The sequence below is a fragment of the Manihot esculenta genome, chromosome 14 (genome assembly GCF_001659605.2).
Source record: "Manihot esculenta cultivar AM560-2 chromosome 14, M.esculenta_v8, whole genome shotgun sequence".
In the NCBI taxonomy this organism is placed as follows: domain Eukaryota; kingdom Viridiplantae; phylum Streptophyta; class Magnoliopsida; order Malpighiales; family Euphorbiaceae; genus Manihot; species Manihot esculenta.
In genome coordinates this window covers 22,066,056-22,087,946 of record NC_035174.2, presented here as the reverse complement: position 1 = coordinate 22,087,946, position 21,891 = coordinate 22,066,056, and the positions used below count along the sequence as shown (strand labels likewise).

The following is a 21,891-nucleotide window of genomic DNA, read 5'->3' as shown; positions in this document are numbered from 1 at the left end:
GAAGAGGTTGGAGAAAAGGCCTTGGCAGGGCCTGAGCTAGTAGAGATTACCAGCAGGGTAGTACCCATAATCAGAGAAAGGATCAAGACGGCTGCAAGTAGACAGAAGAGTTATGCAGACATCCGCAGAAGACAGGTAGAGTTTCAGGAGGGGGATCTGGTATTGCTCAATGTGTCTCCTATGAAAGGAGTGGTTCGTTTCGGGAAGAAAGGTAAACTAGCCCCATGATACATTGGACCTTTTGAAATCTTGCAAAAGATTGGGAATGTGTCGTACAAGCTGGATTTACCTGCTTCAATGGAAAGAATCCATTCGGTTTTCCATGTTTCAATGTTGAGGAAGTTTGTGTCAGATCCGAGCAAGGTTCTCAGTGAGCCTGATGTGGAGGTCCAAGAGGATCTCACCTATGTTGAACAGCCAGTACGGATTATAGACACCCAGATCAGAAAGCTAAGGAACAAGGAAATCCCGATGGTGAAAGTCCTGTGAAACCACCACAATTTGGAAGAATGCACTTGGGAGACACGGGAGTCCATGCTCCAGCAATACCCTTATCTTTTCTAAGGTTAGTACCTTGTGAGTTCATGTGTTTTATATGTATGTTATGTTGTATGCTTTGCATGTGCTAGTTGAGGAACATTCGGGGACGAATGTTCTTAAGGGGGGGAGAATGTAATACCCGGCTAGACTCCGGTATCGGAATTCCTACCGTCCGGTGGAATCTCGGATGTCGGAAGCCTCTAGTAGGGTAGAAACATGTTTTCATAAAATGTTTTAAGGTATTTCATGGTTTTAAGTAAAAAGGAAATGAGTTTTTGCATGAAAACAACCCTGGAGGAAAACCCAGGTTCGGCCGCCGAACCTCAAGTTCGGCCGCCGAACATGCATGCATTTCGGGTGTGCCTTAGGCCCCCGAAGGCATAAGTGAAGGAAGTCCAGGTTCGGCCGCCGAACCTCAAGTTCGGCCGCCGAACATGGCATGCATGCGGAGGCACGTTCGGCCCCCGAACGTGGCCTGGCCAGCCACTATAAAAGGGTCCCTTAGCCGAAAACGGGCGAGCTTTTCTCCCCATTGTCGGCCAAGGTGAGCTCTCCGCCGTCCCTCACCAATCTTTGAGTCCTTCCTTCAGATATTTCAAGATTTTCATGAGTTTTTGCTTTGTTTTGAAGATTTTCAAGTTTTGAGCAAGTTTTGGAGCTTTGAGGTTCAAGGAAACTCAACCCCTCCCATCTCCGAATTTAGGTCGTCTCTCTCTCGATCTCCACGAGGTAAGAGCCGATCTTAAGCTCATTGCATATTTTAAGTAAGTTTTAAGTAGATCTATGGGGTAGAATGCATGTTTAGCTTATGGTTAGGTTTATGAGTTTATGTTACGTTTTTGAACAATGTGGAGGTTTGATGTGTTGTAGATGGGGTTTTAGACAGTTTGAAGCCCCTAGGAGCTTGTATGCTTGTGTATGTGTGTTGTAGAATAGGTTTATGCATAAAAGAAAAGTTTTAAGTTTTATGTATGTTGTTGATCATGTATGGGATTAAACAGGTTTACAGGTTGCATGTTAGGCTTGCTACAGGTCCCGGCGGCCTTAAGCCGACCTGGATCCTAGCGCCGATAGCGGTCCGATTTTCGGGTCGTTACAACCTGCCCTATTAGTTCCAAAGAAAGATGGGACTTGGAGAATGTATGTGGATAGCAGGGCCATCAACAAAATTACAGTTCAATATCGATTTCCTATCCCACGATTGGATGACATGCTAGATCAGCTATCCGGGGCTAAAGTCTTTTCTAAAATCGACCTCAAAAGTGGCTATCACCAAGTTCGGATCAAGGAGGGAGATGAATGGAAGACTGCCTTCAAGACTAAGGAAGGCTTGTATGAGTAGCTGGTTATGCCCTTTGGTTTAACAAATGCACCTAGCACTTTTATGCGACTCATGAACCAGGTTTTGCATCCTTTCTTACGCAAATTTGTGGTTGTTTATTTTGATGATATTTTGATATTTAGTCTCAGTGAGGAAGAACATCTTCAGCATCTCCGTCAAGTCATGACGGCCCTACAAGAAAGTGAGTTGATTATTAATCTTAAGAAGTGCATCTATATGACGGAGCGCGTTCTGTTCCTGGGATTCGTTGTTAGTGCAGAAGGGATACATGTTGATGAGACGAAGGTAGAAGCAATACGGAATTGGCCCATCCCCAAAACTATTTCTGAAGTTCGCAGCTTTCATGGCCTTGCCATTTTCTACCGACGGTTTATCAAAAATTTCAGCAGCATCGTTGCCCCTATCACAGATTGCTTGAAGAAAGAGAGAGTGCAGAAATTTGCATGGACTGAAGCTGCCAACAAGAGCTTTGAAGATATTAAAGATAAGCTTACTTCTGCCCCTATTCTTGCTCTACCTGATTTTGATAAACTGTTTGAGATTGAATGTGATGCTTGTGGAGTTGGGATTGGAGGAGTATTGTCACAGTCTAAAAGGCCTATTGCCTTCTTTAGTGAGAAACTGAATGAAGCTAGAAAGAAGTGGTCTACTTATGAGCAGGAACTATATGCAGTATTCCGGGCTTTTAAAACTTGGGAGCAGTATTTGATGGGACGAGAATTTATTATTCACACAGATCATCAGTCTCTGATCCATTTTAAAACTCAAAAACATGTGAATAAGATGCATGCCCGATGGGCAGCTTACTTTGGAGCCTTTCATTATGTCATCAAACATAAGGCTGGCCATAGTAATAAGGTGGCAGATGCTTTGAGTAGGAGGGCTGCTCAGTTGATTACAGTTAATCAGGAGGTTGTAGGTTTTGAATTCCTGAAGGATTTGTATGCTACAGATGATGATTTTGCTGATATATGGGCTAGAGTCCAGACTCACCAGCCTACTGATGAGTTCTTGATACATGATGACTTTCTTTTTAAGGAGAACAGGTTATGCATCCCTCGATCTTCCTTGCTGGAGAAGTTGATTTGCGAGATCCATGGAGGAGGTTTGAGTGGTCATTTGGGGCGTGACAAGACTATTGCTGGGTTGGAGGAACGTTTTTACTGGCCTCAATTAAAAAAGGATACAGGTCGAATGGTTCAGAAGTGCCCAGTGTGTCAAACTCAGAAGGGACATTTGCAGAATACAGGCTTATACACTCCACTACCTATTCCAGCCCATCCTTGGGAGGACTTGTCTATGGATTTTGTTCTTGGTCTTCCACGTACTCAACGTGGATCTGATTCCATTTTTGTTGTTGTTGACAGGTTCTCTAAAATGGCGCATTTCATTCCCTGCAAGAAAACTAATGATGCTTCCCATATAGCAAAACTGTTTTTTCAGGAGATTGTTCGCTTACATGGTGTCCCCAAAACCATTACTTCTGACAGAGATGTGAAGTTTCTAGCTCACTTCTGGGTGACTTTATGGAAACGCTTCGGGACTGAACTTCGATACAGCAGTGCTGCTCACCCCCAAACTGATGGACAAACTAAAGTGGTAAACCGCACGCTTGGCAGTCTTCTACGCTGCATCTGCAGTAACAAGAAAACTGCTTGGGATCTTGCTCTTGCCCAAGCAGAATTTGCTTACAACAGTGCGATTCACAGCTCCACAAAGATGTCACCATTTCCTGTTGTGTACAGGAAAGTCCCAGCGCATACAGTTGACCTTATCGCACTTCCCATAGGTTATCACAACCGTCTTGCAGCAAGCAACCTGGCAAAGCAACACGTGGATGTTTTCAAGCAAGTACAACAATGCCTTACGGAAGCCAATGATAAATATAAAGCTACAGCTGATAAACATAGGCATTTCAAATCCTTCAATGTCGGTGATCAAGTTATGGTGTATTTACGCAAGGAGCGTGGTGGAGGACAGAAAAAGCTTGACGCCAAGAAGATTGGTCCATTCCGGATCATTCAGAAGATTAATGACAGTGCCTATGTTCTTGACCTTCCACATGAGATGAAAATTTCCAAGACGTTTAACGTGGCGGATCTATTTCAGTACTATCTTGCTGAAGACAACTCGAGGTCGAGTTCTTTACAAGTGGAAGGGAATGATATGGAACAGTTAGACTCCTATTAGGATTAGGATTATTTTTGCATATTAGGATTTTATTTCTATTGTAAATAGCCTCCCTTGGCTATTAGGATTTTAGACTCCTATTAGGATTAGGATTATTTTTGCATATTAGGATTTTATTTCTATTGTAAATAGCCTCCCTTGGCTATTAGGATTTTAGACTTCTATTAGGATTAAGATTATTTTTGCATATTAGGATTTTATTTCTATTATAAATAGCCTCCCTTGGCTATTAGGAACTCACTTTCCAATTTTTAAGAAATTTCAATAAGACTTTTCGTCTTTAGCCTATCTTTTCTCTTATTTCGTCTTAACCAAACGATATTGGTTACAACTCCTGACGGAGTCTAAATAGTCCTGTATCATCTTTCTTAATATCAAACCATCTCAGCCTATCAGTGTTTATATTTAGCCACACATACGTTAACATGCCACCGTGATGGATAATTATTGAAATATAAACCATTCTTATTAATCTTAAATTAATACAAACAAAAAAATACAGAAAAAACAGAGATACATTAGATAATTAATATTCACAAACTATAACACATCTCAAATAAAATAGTAGACTCAATTTGAAACCTCAATGCATGTCACCATAAAAAGTAATACATGCTATTTTACAACAATGCATATGTCCTATGAATAAAGTAAGCACAACGTGCTACCTATAGACTTTATCACAGTCGGATTACATGAAATAGGGTTGACAATATAGGGTCGATAAGATGCACTAATGGAGAACAGATTGATGCAGCTAAGTCATATGGAAAGGGACCATAACTTTTCTCCTTGTCATATGCTAGGGATTTCATAAATGTGGATATTATTATATATAGATAGTTTATGTAAATTGTTTTTAAGGGTTGGTTTGTTAAGTTTAGGGATTATAAAGTTTTAAGGGTTAGTGAGTAAAATTTAAGAATTATAGGTTAGTATGCTAACTAGAATTAGCAAAAATATTTATCAGGATATTGATATAGTTTAGATTTAAAACGTAAATAATTTAAAATTTTTTTTATTTCTTTAAAAAAATGGATGAGAACACTATTTATGGTGCAAAATAAATACACTAAAATTTAAGTATTTAACTTTAAAAATAAATAAATTAAACTGTTAATTATGTTAAAAATTAAAGATTAAAATGTAATTTGTCTATGAAATATATAAAATAACCACTTTGTCTGTAAACTTAATCTATAAAATATATAAACTTAATTAAATAATCCTATTCAATTACAACATGATAATTAACTTTTTATTAATTTCAAAAGCATCCGACAAGTTATCACTCATTTAAACTAAAAATAAAAATAAAAACCTTCGTCACGATGCGCATGGTTGAAATTTTTTAAAAATTAATTTTAAAAAGGAAAAGCTTATCAAATTTTACAGCTAAGAAACAAGCTAAACCAAAATTGAAGGCAGACGGATTGGTTAAAGGAAGAGCCACGTGGCAATACTTGCCAAAACTTTTGAAGGGGTTTATTTTATAGTTTACATGAAAAAAGATCCACCCGTCTGTTTGATATTTTATGATTTGATAGTTAAAACGGTCTTTTAGAAAAAAGAAAAACACATTTTAAATATTATTAAAATTTTTTTATTATTTATTTCTTTAATTAAAAATAAAATTAATTTTAGTCCTTTTTAATGCACCGTAACTAATATATTTAAAAGAAATATTTTTCTTAATAGCAATCTTAACAATAATATCAAAACAACTTAATCATTTTGAATTTAAAAGATATGTAGTCTCAATTAAAATTTATTTAATTACAAAAAAAACTAACTACAACTTAAAAATTATTCTTTTTCATATATTAAGATCATCTTTAAATATAAATTGATAAATCTAAATCTCTTCATGCTCTATATTTAATAGATCTGGTTTTCTCTCGCCCCATATTATATGAATCTAATTTCTTTTTGGTCCATCAGTCCATCAAATGAGTCTCTTAATGTTCTATTCAATGGAAGGACCTGCAAAATAGGAAAAACGGTCAGGGGTCTACCGGGAATATCCCGGTGGAGACCCTCCAATATTCAAGTCAGATTTTATGAATTAAAATAATATATTTAGGCAAGAGTTGCAGAGAGAAAAATAAAAATGGAGTTTAGGAAGGAGCAGGAAGAAGAGAGACCTCTCTGAAAGAAGATCCCCTGTCCTTTTTACCCACCCCTAGCACGCATGCGGACCCGGTTGTAAAGTGACTGGACCGGCTATTCTTTCTCACATCATCTCACTGGGCTGGATTTTTTCTCATTGAATCCGGGCTCATGGTGGACCCGGCCTCATAGTGGTCCTAACTTATCCTGCGCATCCGGATCGGGGTTAGGGCTTGATGGGTTTTGAGTCATTGTTCTCCTTTTAAGTCTGACCCCATCCAGAGTAGAGAAAACTCGACGGTCATCATAAATTTTAATATATTTTATTATAAAAATTTTAAATATAATAATTATTAATAAATTGTTAAAATTTTCTTTACAGTTTTAATTAAAGTTAACTTTTAATTCGGTGATATGATATTTGCCTTCAAAATTATAAGGCTTTAAATTTAATTATATTAAAAAATTAAAAACCAAAAATAATTGGATAGAAACATCCGAAAGAAAGAAAAAAAGAAGGGAAACAATGATTGAAAAGCAGAGAGCGTAGTACTCAATAATACAAAAAGGTAGAAACAGAAGGATAGGCTTTGTCTTTTTGTCTCTCCTCTACTTCAGCTGTCTTTTTCACATCATCAATGTTTTTTATTCTTCTATTTTCCGATTAGCATCTTGTTGGCTTACATTTTAAAAAAAAAATTACTATTTAATTATTATAATATAAAAATTTATTAATTAATTTTTTATTTTAAAAAATATATTAAAATATTTTTAATATTTTAAAAATTTTATTAATTAATTTTTTTATTAATTTTAATTATTAAATATTTTAAAAAAATTTAAAAGATAAATATTTTAATATATTTTTTAAAATAAAAACATCAATTACTAAATTTTTTTATACGATGAAAATAAATAATAAATTTTTAAAAAACAAAAAAAGTTACAATATGGTTCATCAAATTTTTTCTTCTTCTCTTTTCCAATTAGCATCTTAATTCACCATAAAAAAAATATATAAAATATAATATAATTTATAATTTTTCACTTTAAAATATGTCATTTATTTTGATATTTATAATTTAATTTTATATTAAAATAATATCGAGTTATACGTTAATATAGAATTTAAAAATTATTAATATTTATAAATATCATAATATTATGAAATATTATTTAAATATAAAATTAAATTCCATATTTTAAATTAAATAATAGATTTTAAAATAAAAAAATTAATAAAATTATAAAATATATTTTTTTATACTTTTCAAAAAAAAAAATACATGAACTAACAAATATTTTATAGTCTAATGATATAAACTTTTTGTTATCATTTCAAACAGATTACATATAATTTATGCTAACAAACTGCATCAGAATTTTTTTTTTTTTTAATTTACAATTGGCTCAATTAAAAATCCAAAACATCTACAGTGCTATTAAATTTAGGAGTATAAAAGAATCAAGTCAAGTTTTAAAAATTCAAAGTTTTTTGTTTAAAATATTTTGAATTCTAATTTAACTGATTTTAATTTATTTTACATTTGAAATCAATATTAATAAGTTGAAATTTAATTTAGTAAATAAATGAGTCAATTTTTTATTAAATTAATAAATTTTAATTTAAAAGATTAAAAAAAATACAAATAAGAAGTTTTAATAATTTACCTTTCATAAATGTTTCTTAATAAAAATGATGCTTACGTGATCAAGATGAGTGCTTATTTCAAAAATTACTAAGATGTGTTATTGAGCTCAACCACATCAAAATTTTAATTGGAAGGAGAATAAAAAAAGGGTAATTAAACTAAAGTTTGCAAATACATTGTGTGCATTATTTCTAAAACACAAAGTGCATTTATCCCACAAAGGCTTATTACGGACAACATTATTGTGGCCTATGAATGTTTTCATGTCCTTTGTCGCAAGACGTAAGGGAGAGACGGGTTTTTGGCACTAAAAACAGATATATTGAAGGCCTATAATAGAATTGGATGGGGTTTTTTGGCGGGTATGTTAATGAAATTGGATTTTGCTCGGTTATAGATTGAAAAGATTTTGACAATGGTCACTTCGGTAGTGTATTCAATAGCACATGGTGGAGAAGAGTTTGGTCCAATTATTCCTAGACGGGATCTCCGTCAGAGAGATCCCTTGTCACCTTATCTGTTTATTATTTGTGCAGGGTCTTTTAGTATTATTGACTAAATATGAACGTTAAGGTCTCTTGTATGGTATCAAGGTGGCAGCTTCTAACCTTACTATTTCACACCTTTTTTTTTTTTGCTGATGATAGTCTATTTTTTATGCGAGCTAATATGTTGGAGGCAGCCCAGTTAAAGGCTAGTTTGATTGTTTATGAAAGAGCTTTAAGCCCGTGTATTAATTTTCAAAAATCAGCAGTCTCTTTCAGTCCTAATGTACTTGATGAGGATTGAGATGTTATTTATCAGCACTTCAGGATATAGGAGGTAGAGGCTCATGATACCTATTTGGGAATGTCAACGGCAGTGGGGTATGATTGAACAAAGGCCTTTCATTTTATTATGGAGAAGGTTACTAAGAGGTTGGCTGGTTAGAAATCAAAAATGTTATCAAAGGTAGGGAAGGATATTTTGATTCTAATTATGGCTCAAACGATATCTAATTATTTAATGTCTTTATTTTTATTGCCTTTAAATATCTATCATAAAATTGAAACTTTGATGAATGGCTTTTATTGGCAAAATTCCAATCAGCAATTTTGTATAAGGTGAAAGAGTTGGCAACAACTATGTGTACCAAAACAACAAGGGGGCTTAGGCTATAGAAGGATAAGGGACTTCAATTTAGCTTTGCTAGCAAAGAAAGGTTTGAGATTGCTGTATAATGCTAATTGTTTTGTTGCTGTTATTTTGAAAAATCGCTACTTTCCATCTAATGATTTTTAGGAGGTACAGTTGAGTCGTAATCCATCATATTTATGGCAAAGTATTTTGGAGGCTAGGAGTTTATTGTCACAAGATTGTCAAAAAAGAATTGATGATGGTTTGTCAACAAAAGTGTGGAAGGTTCCATTACTGCCCGACATGGCTAATCCTTTTCCTACTTCTGCTATGGTTTCTGGACAGTAAGACATAATTGTTTCTTCGTCAATCGTAACAGGTTTGGCAAGGTGGGATGAGGTAGTTGTTAAGGACCTGTTTAATGAAAGAGACTGCTACTTAATTTTGCAAATTCTATTGTCAACAGCACCTAGTAATGACAAATAGATTTGGATACATGAGCCTAAAGGTGTTTACACTAGTTTCGAGCGGGTACAAGGTGCTTAGTTAGTATGCAAATCAACAACATACAGCAGTGGATATATGGTCTATGATATGGAAGGCAAAAATTTTCAAGAAAGTGCAGCATTTTGCATGGAGAGCTAGCTTGGATTTACTACCCTGTGCTATGAACTTGATCAAGAAACAGGTTAGTATTAATCCCTTATGTCCTTTATATTGGATTAGAAAATAAGACAACGTTGTATGCTTTAGTTTTGATGTGACTATGTTAGACATACATGGGTGTGATCAAGTTTTGGGTGGCAATTTATACAATATGTAACAACATAGTTTACGTGGTTGCAAGGGCAACATCCACTGATTCAAATTGAAGGTTTAATGGACTTGCATGGCATTTGGTGGAATAGAAATAGTTTTGTGTAGAGTGGGCAATATTTAGCACCTCTTAGAGTTGTGCAGCAGTCCAAACAATTGTTGACAGAATAGCAAACAGGGTAGTATCAGTTGTATATAGCTCTGGCAGATCCGGCGGTTGTTCGATGGCAACCACATACTTTTAAATATAACATTGATGTCTCACTTGTACTTGGGCAGTCTATGCATGGCATAGGTATGGTGGTTCGTGATTTTATGGGGAGGTGTATTGCTTGCTGATCGTGCACCATTCCGGAGATGTAAGACCCAATTTTTGAGGAGGCTTTATGTTTCCGAGAAGTACTCAGTTGGTTGAAACGAAGGCAAATACCATATTCTTCAATTGAATTCGATTGTCATATTTTAATTAATTCTTTGTCTACTAGTGATTTGGATATTTCATATTGTAGTATTGTTATTTCAGACTGTAGATTATTATTGCAGGAGTAGCCTTTTATGGCTATTAGACATATTAAGAGGTTAGCGAATCAGACAACTCATATTATAGCAAGAGCTGCTGTTTCTAGGTCTGATTTTGAATGGGGTATATCCGCCTTTATTTTTGTCTGAAGTTTTTCATTCTGATATTAATAATATTTCATTCCATTCTGATATTAATAATATTTCAGGATTAAATTGATCCGAGTAGTTGCGGATTCAGATGCTCAGATTAGTGCTAAGGCTATTATTATCCAACAAAAAGGTTTATTTAGCTCTGTTTTTATTTTTAAAAAAAAATTAGTCAAACATTTTCTTATTTCATTCAAGTTTGTAACAAATCTTAACTTTTCACATAAGTGGTTTAATGTTATTAGAATTTCTATATTTTTAATTTAAATTATAATAAACTTAACTAAATATACTTTAAGGGCAAATAGGAATAGAATTTTAAACTATTTAAAAATATTAACAAAATTTTTAATAGCCAATTAATTTAATTTTTCATTGTATTTATATTAAATAATATGAATAATTTTATTTAGGAATAATAGTCAAAACAATTCTGAACTATTCACGTTTTAACGGATATACTCCAAATTATAAAATTTAGTTAATATACCCTAACCTAATTTCTAGATTTATTCATATCTTATCATTCAATTTAATCATTAAAATTATTATTAAATTTAATAGAAATATTACATTATTGTCTTAGTTTACACCAAAAATTAATATTTTAATATAATTTAAATAAATAATTATAAAAAAATTTAAATTTTATCAATTTCAATAATTATACCTTCATCTTATTTTCAACAAATATATCCAAATCAACTTTTTGATTTGTTTGATTTTAATTTTAATTCAATTTACTTCTAATTTTAGATGCTACATTTTTAAAAGCCAATAACTCATTTTTTTTCTTATTTTTTTTACATTAATACATAAACAATTTATGTATAATTATCGATTATAAGTGTTGCATAACAATATTATTAGTAAATCAAAAATCACGATTCTTTGCTATCTGAAAAATTAATTATACTTATTATATTCACTTTCATGGAGTTAAAAGTAAATAATCAATCTAGTTAATAAAAAATAGTTAAGTTCAATTTAATTTAGAGAAAATTACTTTTTAGTCCCTGAGATTTAACGTAATTAACACTTCTGTCCCTCTATTTTGGCGACCCAACACTTAAGTCACTCACTTTTTTTTTCGTCCAAATTCATAGTCCTTCCGTTTAAAATAGCCGTTTGAAACACGTGAATTGACAAAATTGACCCTCAGTAAAAGTCCATCTATTTCAAAATCACAAAATCCAAACTCAATTCACTATAGATTCTTCTTCTTCTTCTTTCTCATACTATTTCTCCAATACTCCATCTATTCAAAATCATGAAATCAAAACCCAATACCTCTTCACTGTAGATTCTTCTTCTTTCCACTTCTTCTTTCTCATAATAGGGTGCTTTGGTTCTTGATTGGATCAGCTGTTGAGTTTTGGGCTCATGATATTAATGTTTTTAGGGATTCCAGATGCGGGAGAGGATAAGAAATTCCTAGGGAGGATCCTATGGTGATTTCTGCTTATGCTATTAAGTATGTCAAGGGTTTTCAAGGTGGGAATTGGAAGATTGGTGGTGGTGGTGCTGATCAGGGAAGTGGTGGTGGGAAGATTGGTGGTAGTGGTGCTGATTGGGGAAGTATGTCAAGGGTTTTCAAGGTGAAAATTTTAATCCACTCCATAATTTTTATTATGAGAAAATCAACAAAGTTCAAAGGAAATTGAGAAAATATGAGGGAAAATAAAGATTGAAAAGAGAAAAAAAAAAAAGGAGAATCGTGCAAAAGGAAACAAAGAAGATATGAAAGAGAATGAAGATGGAGGGTTAAGGGCATTTTTAGAAAAAAATCTCACCTCTCACCTTTGACTTTTTAACTAAATGGCTATTTTAGATGGAAGAGAAAGTGATAGACTTAAGTGTTGGATCGCTAAAATAGAGGGATAGAAGTGTTAATTACGTTAAACCTCATGGACTAAAAAGTAATTTTTCCTTTAATTTATGACTACAATTTATATCTTATCTAATGAATTTAGTCATTTTAGACTGATAAATAATTTTCAGTACAGTTAGAGTGAACATAATAAATATAACTAATTTTTCAAATAGAGAATCGTATTTTTTAATTTACTAAAATTAATATTATTATAATATTTATAATCTATAATTATACAAAAAATTACACTTATTATTGAAAATTTTTTTATTCATACCTATAACTTTTGTTACTTGATGTATTTTTTAAATATTATTAATAGTAATTATTTATATTGTTATTGGATATTAATGTTCATAATAGCAAAGCTAATTTAAAAATTAATTTTTAAATTTTCTTAATTAATCTACAAATTTCTCTAGTAAAAATATATTAATATTTTATTGATTTTTTTTTCTTTACCTACATAATGATGCATTGAATAGCTATTCAGTCAAAGTGACAAAGTATTGTTTAAATAAAACTTGGCAGCTACCAAATTGATCTCTCTCTCTGAGTTATGACTTTGGTGTACATCTTCTTCAAAATTTTCAATGATACCCTTTAAGTTATTTTTAATTGCATTTTCACCCAAAAAATAAAATAATACATTTTTTTAATTATTCTAATATTATTATCTATTTTTCTTTTTTATATATATAGTTAATATATAAATTAATTATTATAATTCTATTAATTTTATTTTATTTAAAAAAATTTCCATATAAATTATTAAAATATCTTTTAGTATTAATAAAATTTAATATTTTAAAAATTTTAGCATTTTTAAAATAAATATAATTAAAAAATTAATAATAAAACAAAAATTATGTAATTTCTATATTTATTTTTTTTTTACTTGCCCAAGAAATTAGTTTTTTTAATTTCTTAAAAATAAATATCATTTTCCGCCAAGATCATCTTAGCCTCACATTTCATTCAATAGAAGACAAAACAAAGTAGAAAATTAGCATTTCTGTAACATATTCAATGCTCAATATTGTCATATTAAGCTTATTTATTCATTTATTTTCTAATAATTAATCTAATAAAATATTCATTTTAATTTTAATTTATAAACAATAGTAAGAGAATATTATTATTAAATTTTGAATTTTTTTTATTGTTTATCCATAATTATTTTTTTTAAAAAAATTCATATTTTATTTTAATTTGATGGACAACCTAAATTAAAATAAATCTGAAAGAGTAATAAAATGAGAATAGAAATGATCTGATCTCTATTTTCTCTTAATTTTTTAATAAAAATTATTTATTATATTATATTTTAATTTATATAATTCTGTAAAATTTGTTTATTGCGATGCTCCTTCTCGAAGGATCCGTGCATGATCTGATGAGTAGCGATCAAAATTATCAATGAATATAAATTATTAAATATATTTGTATATTAAAGCTCCACTTGTAAAAAAATTTAAAGTAAAATTATTTTCTATATAAAATATAAAATATCTTTCATTAAAAGAAATTTTGGTAAAAAAATATTTTCAGGAAAACTATTTTTAATTATTCGATTTTAATATTTAAAAATAAATAATATATACAAGTGGTGTTAATAAAATTATCAAAATTTAAAAAAAAAATGATCCTTTTGTTATATTAAGTAATAAAAATTACATAATAATTTTTCAGAATAAAAGAAATAAAAATTGTGAAGGTGTGGGACCCACCACATCTGTAGGAAGGAGCCAATTAAAAAGGAATATGCTTTTGTGGAGTGGGGATGGTTGAATCATTATTCATTCTCAATGATTTATCCAGTATTTCCACTGTGCAGAACATGATCTCTCTTTGTCTCTATCTTATTTTGCTTTATTTTCTTTCTTAATATAATAATAATAATAATAATATATTAGAAAATTTATTACATATACTAAAATATATGAATTGATTTATTCAAAAAATACCTCTCTTTTACTATTCTTCTCAATATTTTTTTAAATAAAAATTAAAAATTAAAAAATAAAACTTGAAATCACTCAAATTTATTCAAATACATTTACCACCAAATTCATTCTTCGCAACCTTGTAATCCAATTTTTAAGATAAAAAAATTTTTAAAAAAATTATAATTTTACAGTGAGCTTTTTTTTTCTTTTGAAAGCAATGTGCTTATTACATCTTATATTAAAAATTATTATTTAACATATTAAAATTATTATTTTTTATTAAATAATATTCATAAATATATAAAATTACCTTAAATAATATATTAAAAATTAAATATCAAAAAAATATATATTTTTTCATTATTATTTAGACTATTAATTAGAATAAAATTAAATAATAAAATTAAATAACTTGACAAATTTAATTCACGAAATAAAATCAATATTAAAAACTAGACTATCTGATTCAATTAATTTATCTAATTATAATTATTAAAATTAAAGCAAATAATTTCAAGATGATCTATCCTCCATCTTAATTAAGAGCAAATTAATTAATTAAAGAATATCATTAACTTCTCAGTAATTTAATAATATTTTAATTAATTTTATAATTACTATAATTAATATAAAAATTCAATCTAAGATAATAGGAAATAAAAAAGAAATAATAACATTTCGCTTGAGAACTGATTTTCCTCTTTTATAATTATAAATTTTATTTCTGTTTAATAAAACAATATGAAATTTTGATTTTTTAAAATGATATTTAATTATCTCTATGATAATTTTAAACTTTGAACGTTTCAATAAGATAAGAACAAATCAACTTACTAATATTGTTTGACATTTTTCTATCTTTTGATTTTAAAATTAAAAGACGTTGATAAGATGAAAATAAAATCATTAATATCTTTAATATTTCAGGCCATTTTACTTTGAATAAAGAATTTCTATACAAATTTATTTATTTATTTTATATAAAAATTTAATTAAAAATGTATTTTTTTTAAAAAAATATAAATCTCACATTTAAATTTTATTATAATTAACAATTTAAAAAGAATTTATGAATTAACATTTACCCAACTGATCAAATTAATAGATTTTTCTAAAAAAATTAAAAAATTCAATAATAAATTTTTTTATAATATAGGAATGAAATAGTAAAATAGTTAATGATAAATTAATAAAATAATTAATTAATAAATTTTTAAAATTGAGAGATAGTATTTTTTCATAAAATTTTTATGAAATAATTTTTTTTATTAGATTTATTTGGTAGGAATTCCAAAACAATGCAACTAATGGTTTAGAAAAAAAAATAGATAAAAGGTTTTTTTTTTTTTTTTGGTTAATTTAATTTACCGTAATTAGGGAAAATTGCAATTATCAAAACGACAATTCAACAACCCATTCTAATAAAGCATGTAATTTCCAAGCAATGCTCGTACCAACCTACCAAAAGGTCAAGCCTTTGCCTTCTTTTTTCCCACTTCTCCTCTCTACAAACAAATTTGTTATTTTCTTCTCTTTTTCTGCTTCTTTTTCTCATTGTCTTTTACCTACAATGAATAATTTATACCCATATATAAACACTCATGATCTTATCTTTTTTAGAGGAAGACGCAAGTCTCTCCAATTTATTTGTTTTTCTCTTTTTTTCCTCTAATTTTCCATTTCCCATCTCTAAAATTCTAAAACATTTGAGATTCTAGCCACAAGTTCTTGATTCTTCCTCTTGTTTGTTGTTTTGGGTTCTTCTCAATTCAATTCCTCTTTCTGTCTCTCCTTTTTTTTGGGGGGGACGAGGGGGTCCTAGCTCTGCATATTCTTGTTCTGAAACTTGTTCATGTGGGTAATTTATTTATTTAATTATTTGTTTTTGTAGTATATGTGATGATTCTTTTCCAAGTATGTCGTTGATTAAGGTATGATTCGTGGGTTTTGATTGTTTTTTTCTCTTGGATTTTGTTTTGTTGATTTGGGTTTGTGCAGAACAAGCTCGTATTCATGTCCCCAGCTGCAATTGAGCGGTCAATGCTTGAATCGGCACGTCCTAAATCCAGTGACGAGAGTCGGCGTCGTTTTCCGAATCTCAGAGGCGTTAAATGGCGTACTGATCTTGGGATTCTGCCTTCTTTATCTTCGTCTACCATTGATGATCTCCGTAGAGTCACTGCCGATTCTCGAAGGAGGTAACTATCTTCTATTTAGCTTTTACCGTTGTTCTTTTTGTTGTTGTTATTATTATTAGTTTTCTTTTCTGGGTAAAAAAATGATTCAAGTTTTTCATTTCTGCGTGTTAGATAGTTTTAGTTAATTATGGCAAAAAATCCTTTTTATATTTTTTAATTGGCAACTTCCCAGGAATAGTAGTTTTTTGAGTTTATCTAAATTCAAATTGATTGCTGTTCCATTTTTTTTTTTCATACTTCCTCGTTTTCTTAAGAAAAATAATTTTTGGATGATTAGTTAAACTGATTTTTCATGATCGTTTTCCAGGGCTCAATTAATAGGATCTCTCGAGATTTTCACTATAATAAGTGCTTTAAGGAAATAAAATTATTTTTTTGTAGAGGGTAGTTGTTTTGCATTTGCTAATGAAGTGTGTTTGCCTGTGGGTGCATATTGGGGGCTTTTACTAATCAAAATTAAGGGATCGTTAAGGTTGGTGCCTTTGGATCTCCATCAAGGAAGACTCTTTTGGTGGTAGCTTACTTTTGCCATCGCACTTGTATAAAAGTTTCATCAACTCGTACAGGTTGATCTGAGTTTTGATTTTGTTTGAATTCCCAGTTAAATGAAGTTTTGGAATCTTAACTAACATGTTCATTTTTCATATAATCTGTGATATGATTGTTGTGTAAATTGATCTTTAACTGTTTTAAGTGTTGATACATGACATTATATATTTTGATATTGCCCTTTTAATTGGGATTGGATTACTAATTAATTGGAAAGCTGAAATCTAGGTCCTGTGTTTTGTAAAATGTATATATTACAAAATGTGATATACTTGTGTTCTTGATGTTATTATAACTCATTTATTGTTTTGACAGGTATGCTTCTTTAAGAAGGCGCCTCCTGATTGATCCACAGTTACCAAAAGATGGAAGCAATTCTCCTGACCTTGCTATAGACAATCCATTATCCCAAAACCCAGGTATTTTTTTTTATATTTGCAACTCATAAGATTTGATTACACTTTTAGTATATCTGCTATGGTAATTGACAGTAAACTGTTCTTGCATCATTGGCTTTTGCTCATGCTAGATTTTTATTTTTGGTTGCATTTGGTTTTGCATTTTGTGAATGTGTTTATTTGTGAAAGGTATCTGTTATTCATGTAAGGCTTAACTTTGTGAATAGCCATTGTCTGCAAAAGTATTAATCTAGCTTAGTTCCCTTTAATTGTGCTACCTCTGAAGGGAATAGTGCAATCAATACTTTATGCTGACTGTGTTGCGAATCATACTTGCAGATAGCACCTGGGGACGCTTCTTTCGGAATGCAGAACTAGAAAAAACAGTTGACCAGGATTTAACGCGTTTATATCCTGAACATGGGAACTATTTCCAATCTACTGGATGTCAGGGAATGTTAAGAAGAATTTTGTTATTATGGTGCCTTAGACATCCTGAGTATGGTTATAGACAAGGTAAAGTGCACCATTTATGTGGCATCAATCCATTTTACTTTTCTTTTAATTCTACCTGTAAGTCAACTAGTAAAATATATTAATTTGGCGATTGGCACTTGAATTATATCACATTTGCTCGTTCTACAATTCTCTACACAAATTTGAGGCGTAGAGTGTACAAAACAAATATCGGCTGTTAATATTGCCACTTACTTTATTATTGTGACAGGAAATCTTAATAAGAGAGAAGCAGGGTGAGGGGAGGGGGGGGGGAGATTTTTGGGAATCTGTATGCACTTAGTGAATGCAGTACTGATACTATCACAATAATGTTAAATTATTGGCAGAACTTTAGTTGCTGCTCATATATACTTGTGTTGATTAGTAGAAAAAGATATTCAACTTAAATCTTCTAATCAGAATTGAATTAAAATCTGGTAATGCTCGGCATGGATATAATAAAGCATGAATGTATCTCACTCCTTTTGTGCACTAGATCAATTCAATCATTGATCTCTAAACTCGTTTTTCAAGTATTGATTTAGGAAGATATCTTGCAGACTGTGATAATTGGAGGGGGAATTTATTATTTCCATTTTCTTTCTGGTTTCCTTGTTAGGAATGCACGAACTTTTGGCTCCATTGCTATATGTTCTTCATGTTGATGTGGGGCGACTCACTGAAGTGCGGAAGCAGTATGAAGACCACTTCACTGACAAATTTGATGGCTTATCATTTCAAGAGAATGATTTTATGTACAACTTTGATTTCAGAAAGTACTTGGATTCCATGGAAGATGATATTGGATCTCATGGTAATGCCACCAAATTTAGTAGTGTTGATGAGCTTGATCCTGAGATACAAACCATTGTATTGCTAAGTGATGCTTATGGGGCTGAAGGTGAATTAGGAATTGTTCTGTCCGAGAAATTTATGGAACATGATGCTTACTGTATGTTTGATGCTTTGATGAATGGGGCTCATGGTGCAGTTGCCCTGGCAGACTTTTTCTCTCCATCCCCCATAGTTGGGTCTCATTCTGGGTTACCTCCTGTTATTGAAGCTTCTACTGCATTGTACCATTTGCTATTCGTTGTAGATTCATCTTTACACAGCCATCTGGTTGAGATTGGTGTTGAACCACAGTACTTTGCCCTGCGCTGGTTGCGGGTTTTATTTGGACGAGAATTTTCACTTGAAAACCTCTTGTTAATATGGGATGAAATATTTGCAGCAGATAAAAATAAAGTAGAGAAAGGTGCAGAAGATGATACAGGTTCCACTTTTGTTATTTTTAGTTCGCCTCAGGGAGCATTGATCTCGGGTTTTGCAGTTTCCATGATACTCTATTTGAGATCTTCACTGCTTTCCACTGAAAATGCTACTACCTGTCTCCAGAGGCTATTGAATTTTCCTGAGAATATAGATCTGAGAAAACTTATAGATAAGGCAAAGTCTTTACAGGCTCTTGCATTGGGGCCTAGCATCTCATCCGTCATTCCACCTTGTGGTGGGGCTTATAACCACAGTAAGTCAATGTTGATGAGAAGTCATACACTTGCATCTGATCCTATTTCTCCCAAAACTCCTCTAAACATAGTGCCTGACAGCTATTGGGAAGAGAAGTGGAGGGTTTTGCACAAAGCAGAAGAACTCAGGAAAGGTAGCTCAGGAAAAAAAAATCCAATCCCAAAAAAAGGATGGACGGAAAAAGTAAAAATAAGTCTATCTAGAACAGCATCTGACCCATCTCCAGCAAAAGTTGGATGCGGAAAGGACCACAAACCATCTGTTAGGCGCCGTTTACTTGAGGATTTAACTCGTGAACTTGGCCTGGATGAAGATACTGAGAAAGCAGACTGCAATGAAGTTTCAGGGCAGGAGGACCATATCTGCAAAGGAGTTGAGGTGGAGAATCAAGATAGTGTAAATAAGGACTTCACTTGTGCAGCTGAGGAGAGATGTCTGAGTGGAAATGCCTGCAGTGAAGAAAACTCGTCTGTATTTTCAGACCCACCTAGTCCTCTCAGTGGGGCTAACAATCATGAAAATGACTCAGAGAAAAGTAGTGTTGCCTCAAATTTGTCCATTGATGAAAGAGACGATCATTCTGAGGCTATCCAAGAAGATGCAACGCTTTCTGTTTCCCATCTCCCTAATAACGCCACTCTAAATGCTGGGGGCAACAATGAGGCAACTGGAAAATCTCTGACATTTCCAAGGGAGCGGAAGCTTCTATCAGGTAAATTCCAATGGCTTTGGAAGTTTGGACGGAGTAATGTTGGCGAGGAGACAGCTGAAAAAGGAAGTCCGGATCTTGATGCTACAAAACCTGCTAATGATGCTGGTAGTCAGAGCAGTGCGGTATGCTCTTCTATTGATGGATCGTGCTTTTCTTATACTAGCGCACAAGGAGATCTTGTGGACCAGAATATGATGGGTACTACTTTGAGGAACCTTGGAAACTCTATGCTAGAACATATTCAGGTAACATATATTTTTGTTGACTTCTAAGTTGTTCTATTATATGATTCAAGCACAGTTGCTTCTTAAGAGCATAAACTGGGGGAGATTTCTTTTTGGTAAGTTTGATGGGAGACTTGTAGACAGTTTTTCTTTTGTAGAAGGCATAAAATATTTAATACATTTCTTTAAAGGGTGAAATAACTGTTCATTATAAGACAATGGAATTTTTTTGGGGGAGCTAATAGGGTTAGTATACTGGTTTTTATTTTTATTTCGTATTCTTATAATGTCATAGAGAGATTGGCTTTGATGTAATGGTAAAGTTACTCCATTTATGACCTAGAGTTCATGGGTTCGAGCTACAGAAATAGCCTCCTTGCAAAGCAAGGGTAAGGCTGTATAACATCAACCCTCCCGAGTCCACAACCCGTTGTTCTTGTACATCACTGGCAACTAATAAGACTTCAGAAATTATAGGTGTTTTCCAGTTTAATCCAACCTTACTTTGTAATGAAGGGTGTTTCAAAATACCTTGTTGACACAATTAATAAAATTTTATTAATGGCACTAGACAGCTGTGAGCTGAAACTTGGTTAATCAATTTGTGTTGCAGGTAATAGAGTCTGTTTTCCAGCAAGATAAGGGTCAGGTGGGTTCACTGGAAAATTTCTCAAAAAATGTACTAGTTGGCAAAGGACAAGTTACAGCTATGACAGCTCTCAAGGAGCTTCGGAAAATCAGCAATCTTCTATCTGAAATGTGAGTTGAGATTTAATTACATATAACCTGTATATAATTTTTGTAATTAGTATTCTTTTAGTTCAAAATAAAGTGAGCTTCTTTGTTATATACTTTTTTCTGAAAAATCTAAAAATTTTCAAGAGACTGTCACATGTAAATATGAGCTTTCTTTATGATCTTATAATTTAATGCCCTATTTGGGTGGTTCATGAGTTTCTGTGGGCTTGATTCGCAGCGTTTGCTTCTGATATATTTGCAGAATGTAATATGTAGGATTCTATGTTTATGTATCTTTACGGGTTTTTGTTATGACCTTACTATTGAATGGCTAATTATACTCGAGGATGGTAATGGATCGGGTATTTAATTTTATTAAAAATAATAATAGATCGGGTATTTAATTTTATTAAAAATAATAATAGATCGGGTATTTAATTCTATTAAAAATAATAAAATTGAGATATTTAATTATAAAATATCTCAATTTATGAAAATAAAATATTTTGATAATTAAATTTTAACGAATAATTTATAACATAATATCTGAGATTTAATAATATTCGTATTTCAGTACTAATATTTTAATGAAAATTAAATTAGCCTTAAAATTTTATTTTGTTAATAATAGTTTTTTATTAAAATTAATTTATTTTTTCAAATATTACATCTTATAGTAATTTAATTTTTTTAATTTTAATAATTTGTAATAATTTCATTTTTATAATTTTAATATCATAATAATTTAATTCTTTAATTTGAATTGACTTATTCAATTAACAGTGATT

General features: G+C 31.3%; 1 protein-coding gene across 2 annotated transcripts; it reads left to right on the top strand.

Moving 5' to 3' along the window:
- The first annotated feature begins 15,717 nt into the window (after positions 1 to 15,717).
- On the top strand, positions 15,718 to 21,321 carry LOC110599663. 2 transcript variants are annotated; one of them, XM_021736168.2, is made up of 6 exons: positions 15,718 to 16,110; positions 16,255 to 16,454; positions 17,319 to 17,422; positions 17,741 to 17,917; positions 18,519 to 20,386; positions 20,979 to 21,321. In XM_021736168.2, the coding sequence occupies exons 2-6, from the start codon at positions 16,270 to 16,272 to the stop codon at positions 21,126 to 21,128; spliced, it is 2,484 nt and encodes an 827-aa protein (XP_021591860.1). In that variant the 5' UTR covers positions 15,718 to 16,110; positions 16,255 to 16,269; the 3' UTR covers positions 21,129 to 21,321. The 2 variants fall into 2 exon arrangements, with proteins under 2 accessions (XP_021591860.1, XP_021591861.1); XM_021736169.2 differs by lacking the exon at positions 15,718 to 16,110 and adding an exon at positions 16,916 to 17,020 and having other exon boundaries at positions 16,315 to 16,454.
- The last annotated feature ends 570 nt before the right edge of the window (positions 21,322 to 21,891 follow it).